Source organism: Lissotriton helveticus, assembly GCF_964261635.1.
Source record: "Lissotriton helveticus chromosome 1_1 unlocalized genomic scaffold, aLisHel1.1 SUPER_1_unloc_74, whole genome shotgun sequence".
In the NCBI taxonomy this organism is placed as follows: Eukaryota; Metazoa; Chordata; class Amphibia; order Caudata; family Salamandridae; genus Lissotriton; species Lissotriton helveticus.
Window position 1 is genome coordinate 464453 of NW_027611719.1, and position 9873 is coordinate 474325.

General features: G+C 46.8%; 1 protein-coding gene across 1 annotated transcript; it reads right to left on the reverse strand.

Moving 5' to 3' along the window:
* Positions 1-3804: 3804 nt before the first annotated feature.
* Positions 3805-6680, reverse strand: LOC144806448 (uncharacterized). Its single transcript, XM_078672810.1, has one exon. It carries the CDS (start codon positions 6219-6221, stop codon positions 4308-4310), a length of 1914 nt encoding a protein of 637 aa, XP_078528936.1. The 5' UTR covers positions 6222-6680; the 3' UTR covers positions 3805-4307.
* Between the last annotated feature and the right edge of the window lie 3193 nt (positions 6681-9873).

Genomic DNA, 9873 nt, shown 5'->3' on the forward strand with positions numbered 1-9873 from the left:
CTGCTTAGGTCGCTCATCCTCACCCTTGTCTCTGCGATCTGTTCCCGCTCTGTAGGACTCGAGCCAAGTCCAAGCCTCCTCAGGTGACAGAAAAAACTGTGTCGTGCCATCCAGGATGATCCGTAGTTTGGCCGGGAACAGCAGTGAGTATTGAATCCCCTCAGTTCTGAGTTCCTTTTTGACCGCTAGAAATGAGGCCCTCCGTCGTTGGACATCCTGGGTATAGTCCGGGAAGATTGTGACCGAACTGTTCTCCACTTCCAAGGGCCCCATAGAGCGCGCATTTTGGATCAACAGATCTCTGTCTTTGTAGTGCAGGACACGTGCCACCACAGGTCTGGGCGGGCGTCCCAGCAGTGGTGGCTTGGCCGGCACCCTATGTGCCCTTTCTAGCGTGAAAAAGGGGGACAACCCCTCCGGGGCTACCTGCGTCCGGAACCAGTTCTCCATATAGGCGATCATATCCGCCCCTTCAATTTTCTCCGGCAGGCCGACCACCCTCACGTTATTGCGCCGATTCCTACTTTCGGCATCTTCCGTCCTTTTCTCTAGTGCCGTCAGCCGTTGCAGCGCACCCTCCAGTTTCCGTTCAACTGTCACCACCGCTGGTTTCAGATCTCGCACGAGTAATTCAGTGTCCTTCACCCTATCCACCAGCTTCGAATAATCGGCTTTCAAGAGGCCCAGCCCCGTCGCGACCTGCGAGATGTCGTTATGCAGGGAGTCCTTGGTCATCGTGATGGCCTCCAGGACCTGATCCAGACGTTTACTTAGCCTCCTTTCAGTCTCCGAGCCCTCCATCGCCGCTCCATCATCTGGGGCAGTACTCTGCGCTGCGTCGCCCCCTCCTGTAGCACCCGGCTTCATCATGCAAGCCGCTCTTCCCACAGTGCCGCCCGGTAATGCCCTCTGCTCTAGCTCTACTTATTCTGGCAGCAATGAGCGCCCCTTTATCCGATGCCAGGGAAACGTCACCAATCTCTGACCTCGTGTCGCGCTAGTAGGGCAGCAGTCCCTCCGTTGATGTAGAGCCGTTCCTGTCGTCGCCCCATATACAGTGCTGCCTCATCGGTCCCCGCGACACCACACCAGCTGCAGGCCCTTCCAATGTGTAGACTGCGCGGGAATGCCCGGCCCCCACGCAATCGTGCCGCAAGTACCGGGCTCCGGAGCAGCACCACTCTCCGACTCCAGAGGGTCCTGGAGTCTGCTCAGTAGTCTTTCTCAGTTCCGACACCTCTCCCCCCTGATTTCCTACTGCAGCGCCAGAGAGGGTGCCCCACGTCGTTGTCCCGGTAAGCGGCCGCCTATGTGGGACTCCCAGCAGGCTTCACCTGCAGCTGGTCAACAGCGCTCTCCTCGGTGCTCCAGCCCGAGGTGCGCCGGGCTCGAACGTCCAGCTGGTACCGCCACACTCCCACCTCCAGCGGTCCGTGCGCCGCACTGATAGGGCTAACGTTCCTGGGTTGTCGTGGAGCTTCCACCGCTAACGCCCCCCAGTGCAGTGCCGCCGAGCCGGTCCCCGGCCGCAATGCCAGATAAGCGTCCTCTCACTATGGCGGTGATACCCAGCCCTCAGGGTAGTGGCCCACTATCGTCTGGCTCCAGGCAGCACGCCGCTCCGCCTCCAGGGGCCCCGGGATCTGCCGCACCGTTCGGTACGGGACTCCCCGCTCAGGCGCCGCTCAGACGTCGTTCCGATTCTGCGCTCCTTAGGCTCCCGGTCACAAAACGAGGCGCCCACGTCCTCTCGCTGTTCCCTCAGGCAGCCGCCGTTGTGAGGCTCCCGGCCGATCCCACCGGCAGCAGGTCGCTGACGCTCACCTCGGCGCTCGCCCCAGAGCGATGCAGGTCTCGGCACTCAGTAGCAGTAGCCTCTCTCCTGCCGCACACCAGCCGGTCGTCCTGCCGTCACTGTAAGCAGACCTGCTTCATAGCGCGCTAAGAGTCTGCGGTGGTCGCCATCTTGGGAGCTCCGTCTCGGCTCACCCGATCCTGATCTGAACAAAGGAAACTCGCTCACTGAGCCCCTTTCCACCACGCCGTCAGGCCCAGAGTATGCCCCTGGCATTCCGATGCAAGCTCCGTCCCCCACAGGCCACTGGAGATCCCGTTTTCCAGGATAAATGTGGGATCGAGCGCGGAGCTATCGGCTCACGCCGCCTGCTCCATCGGCGCCCAAACCACGCCCCAAGTGCTCCCTATGTTAAATTGATGTAATGAATTATTAATTCCATGATTGGCTTATTTGATTAACTTGTCAGACCCTAGTTCAATGCACTGCGTGTGACCAGGGCCTGTAAGTCAAATACTGCTGGTGGGCTTGCAGCACTGATTGTGCCACCCGCAGAAGCAGCTTGTAAAGTGTGTCTCAGGCCTGCCATTGAAGCACCTGTGTGCAGTCTAGTACTGTCATGTCGACTTGGTAAGTGTACCTACTGACCAGTCCCTAAACCTGCCATTTTCTAAATGTTAGCCACCCCTAAGGTAGGCCCTAAAGCAGGGTGCATTGTATGTGATAGGTAGGACATGCCCTGATGTGTGTAGCGTGTCCTGGTAGTGAATTACAGCCAATTTCATTTTTCACTGTTGCAAGGGTACCTGTCCCCATAGGCCAGAATGGGCAGTTTGGTTATCATACCTTATAATCCTAACTATCACAGGGAACATGGTAGAAAAACAAGTTTAATATGCCTGAACTCAGAATGATAAAGTACATCTTTTAGTGAACATGGTTTTAACATTGTGTTTGAACTACCACTTTTAGAAAATAGGTATTTTCTTGCCTAACCATCCAAGCCTGCCTCTGCTAGGTTGTGTATTCCATGTCTGGCTTGTGAGTGACAGGGGCTGAGGTGGCTCCAGGAGACAGGGTGAGTCAGCACAAGTCTAAATAGACCTATCTGAAGTGGGAGTGGTGAGAGGAGTAGCATCTGGGCCTGAATAGGTCTGTGCCTGCGATCTACAATGCTGGCTCCACCTCCTATGGTGTGTCTGTAGACCCTGGCCCACACTGACAAAGGAAGAAGTTTTGCACTGGCAGGATGCACCCAGAACTGGTTTGGACCAGGTACAGTCACTCTCTGCCTTCAGAGACAAGGCATTTGTGTGTATAAAAAGGGGACCCCAGACCCCAGAACCTTAGATCACTTCTTGAAATCAAGATGGACCTTTTGCCAAGGAGAAGAACCAGACAATCGGCAGGAGTTTTTGACTAACCCTATGCCAGTGTGTTGTTTGCTGGGTTGGCCTGCAGTGGTTTCTTTATTGCCAAGGAAAGGAGAAAAGACTTTTATTGAAACTTTCATCATCTTGCAGAGAATCTCCAAGGGCTTGAATTTGAGCATGCCTCCGGTCTGAAGTCTCAGGGATACAGAGACTTCACCCCTTCTGCTTGCCTGAATCTGGAAATTACTCTTCTGGCTGCTACAGAAGGAAATTGCAACATGGACCCCGGCAAGCAATTTCGCTATTTCACCACATTCTTCAAACAGAGTCTACTGCTTACAGTGGCTCAATTCTGGTAAAGAGTAGAGTTTGGCAAGTCACAAAATGAATAGGGAGAGCCCAGTCGGAGAGGAGCCACAGGTCACACTTAGTTATAAAGCCTGAGGCACGAGCTGATCCATCAACTGATAACAGTGTGTAAAAGATGCAGCAAACGTTACTTAAAAACAAGGTATATGCTCTTTAATATCTAGCAATAGGTTATTTATTGAAAACATGTGCTTCGCTTTATTTCATTACATATACTGCAGTGGCATTTGTTAATAGTAATACATGCATTTTACCAATGAAGCTTCCATCTCCAGAGCACTGACAACATGTCCACTCTCGGTGTGTTGGGTTTATACGTTTTATCACTAATCCGGCAAGTTAGCTGAAAATACTGCTGTTAGTCCCAGTATTGTTCAGTGTTGCATTTACAGGTAGTGTGGTCAGGTGCGATTTAATTTTTTTCTTTGTATCTCTTCATCACCAAATAAAAATCAACAATGTTTCTTTTCTTTTAGTCCACATTGTGCTAGCCTCCCACTGTGTATTCTGGTGCATCATGTCACTTTACTACGTGTTCGGATGTGAACAATCACTGGAAACAAACACTGGAAACAAACACTTTCATAATTCTGCAAACACTGTTATCTGTTTTTCTTCTTTACTGCTTGTCGGGTCTTGTATCATCTGGTATTTCAATGTTCCACATAATTTGAATTTTATCTTTTTCCGTAATTCATTCCCATCACAATTACTGCACTATTCAGCTCTTGTCTATGTCCTAAGATGGGTCAATATTATTTTTGATGTTCTTAAGTTCTTTCTGGAATCTGACTTTGTAGCTCTAATACTAGACTAAAGCTCTTCCCACATTCATTGCACTTGAGTGGCTTTCCCCCTGTGTGTGTTTGTTGATGTTGTCGTAGGGTTGATAACTGACTAAAGCTCTTCACACATTCACTGCAGTTGAATGGCTTTTCCCCTGTGTGTGTTCGCTGATGACAATGTAGCTCTGATAATCGACTAAAGCTCTTCCCACATTCATTGCACTTGAATGGTTTTTCCCCCGTGTGTGTTCGCTGATGACTTTGAAGGTGTGATAACTGACTAAAGCACTTTGCACATTCAGTGCACTTGAATGGTTTTTCTCCTGTGTGTATTCGCTGATGACTTTGAAGTTGTGATAACTGACTAAAGCACTTTGCACATTCAGTGCACTTGAATGGTTTTTCTCCTGTGTGTATTCGCTGATGTCTTTGTAGGTCTGATAATTGACTAAAGCCCTTTCCACATTCATTGCACTTGAATGGTTTTTCTCCTGTGTGAGTTCGCTGATGATACCTTAATGCTGAAGAGCTGTGAAAACTACTTTTACATTCACTACAATGATAGGGTTTTTCCCCTGTGTGTATTCGCTGATGAATTTGTAGGTCGGATAACCTACTAAAGCTCTTTACACATTCACTGCACATGAATGGTTTTTCTCCTGTGTGTGTTCGCTGATGACTTTTTAGGTCTGATGATTGACTAAAGTTCTTCCCACATTCATTGCACTTGAATGGTTTTTCTCCTGTGTGTATTCGCTGATGTCTTTGTAGGTCTGATAATTGACTAAAACTCTTCCCACATTCATTGCACTTGAATGGTTTTTCTCCTGTGTGTGTTCGCTGATGAATTTGTTGGACTGATAATCGACTAAAGCTCTTCCCACATTCACTGCAGTTGAATGGTTTTTCCCCTGTGTGTGTTCGCTGATGTGTTTGAAGGCTTGAGAAATGACTAAAGAACTTTGCACATTCACTGCACTTGAATTGTATTCCCCCCATCTGTGTTCGCTGATGACTTTGTAGCTTTGATAATTGACTAAAGCTCTTCCCACATTCATTGCTCTTGAATGGTTTTTCTCCTGTGTGAGTTCGCTGATGATTCCTTAATGCTGAAGAGTCACGAAAACTACTGTCACATTCACTACAATGATAGGGTTTTTCCTCCATGTGTGTTCGCTGATGACATTTTAGGTCTGATAACTTACTAAAGCTCTGCACACATTCACTGCAGTTGAATGGCTTTTCCCCTGGGTGTGTTTGATTATGTCTTTGAAGGCTTGGTAACTGATTAAAGCACTTTGCACATTCACTGCACTTGAATGGTTTTTCCCCTGGGTGTGTTTGATTATGTCTTTGAAGGCTTGATAAGTGGCTAAAGCACTTTGCACATTGATTGCACTTGAATGGTTTTTCCCCCGTGTGTATTCGCTGATGTCTTTGAAGGTTTGATAATTGACTAAAACATTTCCCACATTCAATGCACTTGAATGGCTTTTCCCCTGTGTGTGTTCGCTGATGTGTTTGAAGGCTTGATAACTGACTAAAGCACTTTGCACATTCACTACACTTCAATGGTTTTTCTCCTGTGTGTGTTTGTTGATGTTTTATGAGGTTTGATAACTGACTAAAGCACTTTACACATTCACTGCACTTGAATGGCTTTTCCCCTGTGTGTGTTCGCTGGTGTCTTTGTAGTTCTGATAATCTACTAAAGCTCTTGACACATTCACTGCACTTGAATGTTTTTTCTCCTGTGTAGGTTTGCTGATGAAGTTTGCGTAGTGATGACAAACTAAAGCTCTTGCTGCATGTGTATGATTCTTCTTTCTTGGTGAGTGTCTGTGGGTTGGGTATATATTTGTCTATATCCCTTGACTGTATTTCCTGATGGGCCGACATGGCTGATAAAGCACTTGTGTTTTTCTCACACACTTTATATGTGTGCAGTATTTTGCAGGTTTGATTTCTGTTTTAACAATAAAATGTGATAGCCACCAAATATTTGCCACACTCCTAAAACGTAGAAGGTGTCTTTGTAGGTGATTTTGTCTTTTGATTGGATTATGGCTATGCACAATTGGGGGTAAAGATGTATCTTCCTTCTGGCCGGTGCAAATTAGGACAGTCTAATGTATTGTAGATACAAGAACTCCTCTTTCATTTACCCGTCAGTTGTCTGGCTCCGCTCTGTTGTGCTCTTCTCTGCTTACTGTGGTTTGTCCAGAAAGAGTTTACAATTCTCCTAGAGCACGGAATGATGGCTTGTCATCATTTTATAAAACAGAGCACTGTGGTAATCACATCATACCGATCCGATGATCAAAGTTGGTGTTGAACACTTGTTTATACAGGAGGCAGTTTGTTATTGTTATTGCCTTAATTTTCCTAAGGTCATTTCTTCGTCTTGTGGCGTGGAGGTGCACAGCTCAGACTCTTAAAATCACTGAACTGCCCTTGATGCTTCATCCGGGATCTGTCAGTTTGTGTGTAGGTTCCTCTGTCGCCGACTGCGCTGATGTTTTCCTGAATACTGTAGCTCCTTATTTCTGCTATTATTGAAGATTTACAGCATTCGCTTCATTATTGATGGTTGTTTCACACATTCAAGGCTTGTTTTCTGTTAGATGTAAAGATATTTAAAATTACTGAATTGAAACATAATGGAATGAGAATTCACAATGTTTAACTGGTTGTAAAATACATTTCGGGGGAGATTTACCAAATCTCCACACAATGCAGCACAGCCCTCCCCCGCAAGGCTGCGCAACAGGGAGGGAGCAGGAGAGCACCATATTTTCAAAGATATGGCTTTCTCCTTTCCTTTCCCTTGAGCCGGCACTGATTACAGAGGGCCTGCGCCATGCACACACCTTAGCACCAGAGCACTAGGGTGTCTGTGTGTCTGTAAGGCCAGCATGGGTTTTGTAGAGGAAGGACACCCTTCCTGTACAAATTACTATGCCTCGACACAAGGGAAAGCTTTTACCATTTTGTATACGTGTTGCACAGTGCAGCACACATGCAAAGTCAGAAAAAGAAGGAGAAATGAAAGCATTTCTCCTTCCTTGCACCTAGTTTTGTGGTTGCACAGGAACGTTTATCTCAACCTAGATAAACAGGTCAACAGAACCATCTCTACCTGTTGGGGCATCATTCCCATCCTCAGGAGGATTAGACACTACCTATCTTTGCAGGCAAGGAAACAGATTACAGTTGCCCTGATTGGCTCCCGGCTGGACTACTGCAATGCGCTGTATGCCGGACTGAATAAAAGTCTACTACAGCGCTTGCAGGTAGTCCAGAACGCTGCTGCCAGGTTTGTCCTGGATCTTCCTAAACGGGCCTCAGCCACAGCGGCTAGAAAGCTGCTACAGCGGCTAGAAAGCTGCTACACTGGCTTCCGGTGGAGAAGCGTATCCGCTTTAAGACTCTGTGCATGACCTATAAGGCATTAGCTAAAAATAGTCCTACTGGTGTTGGATCCATCTTGTCCCGCTACACTCCTGCTAGGAACCTGCGCTCCTCGAATAGGCTTCTTCTCTCAGCCCCTCGATTCAGGAGATCTAAATGGGGTGGCAGGGCTTTCTCTACCCTGGCGCCCAAATGGTGGAACTCCCTCCCACTGGAAGTAAGATCTCTACCCACTCTCCAGGCTTTCAGAAGGGCCTTGAAGACCCATCTCTTCGTGCAGGCCTATATGTAATGGTGACGTGCCCTTGCTTATGATATATGTTGATAGGCGCCCTGATACCTTCGGGTTAGTGTTTGCGCAATATAAGTTTTACTCAAATCAAATCAAATCAAATCAACGCCCATGCACCACCCTTGGCAGGCCCCATGGCACAAAGTAATGCAAAACAATGCTATGCGCAGTGCCACATTACTTTAACGCTATTTCCAGCGCTAAACAAGTTTAGCTCTGGAAAGTAAATTAGGAAAAAAGATTTTGCGCCATTTTGTGCCACATTTGTTACGCAAACACAGTACAAAATCTTAGTAAATCTCCCCCTTCTTCTTTATCGCTTTTGAAACTTAGCAAGGAATATTTCATCATACACAGATATTTAACTAAAAGTTCTGTTGATCAGGTGACATCTTATTAATGTCTGAAAAGGAGGTAATTTACCAGTGGTTACAGAGTAACTGAGCAAAGTAAGGGCGCTCACGTAGCACCCAAGTGCTTGAGGTATAGCTTAAGATAGACGCATATGGTCAAGATTTCATTTAAACAACAATAGAGTTTAGAAAAAGAGAAGGGTCAGGCTGGGCTGTAAAATTTCCAGTAACTCTTTACGAAGTATACAACAAAAGCAACTCCATTCACACACTTTTTCTCATTCTTTCCGATTCACTCAAGATCATCTCAAATACCAACTCCTGTCTTTACCTCGCTGTTCATAAGTCACCTTTGACACTTTCAACAGCTCCCTTGGTTCAAGCATTTCTGGTTTCTTCTAACCTGGAAGATTGGAACATTATTGTGGGTTGAGGGGGGTTTATTATCGCCACAACATCTGTCCATCTCCCTGAAACTAGTGCAGCTTACAGCACCCAGTTCTGGCCCTGAAAGACAACTTTAAAAAGCCAGTCTTTTGTTCTTCCTAAAGTAGATAAAGTTCTGTAAGATGCAGCTCTTTCCAGGGCTTTTTTGTAAAACAGAGCGAGGGGTTCACTGTAAGGCCCGTCCTTTACATTATAAGTGCAGATAAGGCAAACAAACGATGAGTCATATAATTTAATATTCAACGATATCAGTCATTTACTACTTATAGAGAATTTGTCACAACCAATAATTTACCTGACATATCCCCGCAGCAGATGTGCGCCTATTACTCTTTTTACCCCCTTTTCCAACAATACATGACATCTGGCATGATTTTGTACTTTTGGGGCCATGGGTGCCATTTGTGACTGGATGGGCATTTGGAAGAGCAGGAGGAAGTGTCAGTTATCCACAGGTGAAGAAGCAGTTCTACCTTTCCATATTTCTCATATTCAAGTTTACCTAATTTCCTGTCCTTCGGCGCACTAACTCTGTGGGGTTCATCAGAAGTCAGATAACTGCCTCATACTTACAAGGCCATGGATCTCACTTCTTCTACAACACTTATTGCAGACATAGGGCCAAGTTAGGAGTTTGTCCAACAGATTATTGCCTCAAAACTAGGGGTGGGTGAAGAATTCCGCTCTGCCGGCAGACCTCGCAAAGTTTTGACCACGCGGAGTTGGTCCAAAAAACTCCATGCAAAATGGAGTTCTTTTCTCAAGTGGTTCGCCAGCGGTAAGGTGGCGAGTGCTTGTGAGAAAATATAACGCGCTAGACCTCCTCCTGGAGAGATTTTTCATTGCGGAGGTCACGGCAGGTCGCGACCACTCAAGTGTTAAAATCTGCCATTCTCGTTGATGAAGCTGCCATTCGATTAGAATATCAATTAGAGTGGCAGAAAGCAGCATCGCCCTCTGGTGCGACGCGTAGTGCTGTTCTTGCTGATTTTACAGTGGGGGTTAAACTCCTGGCACTAAAAATCAGTGAGCACAGCGCAACTTAACA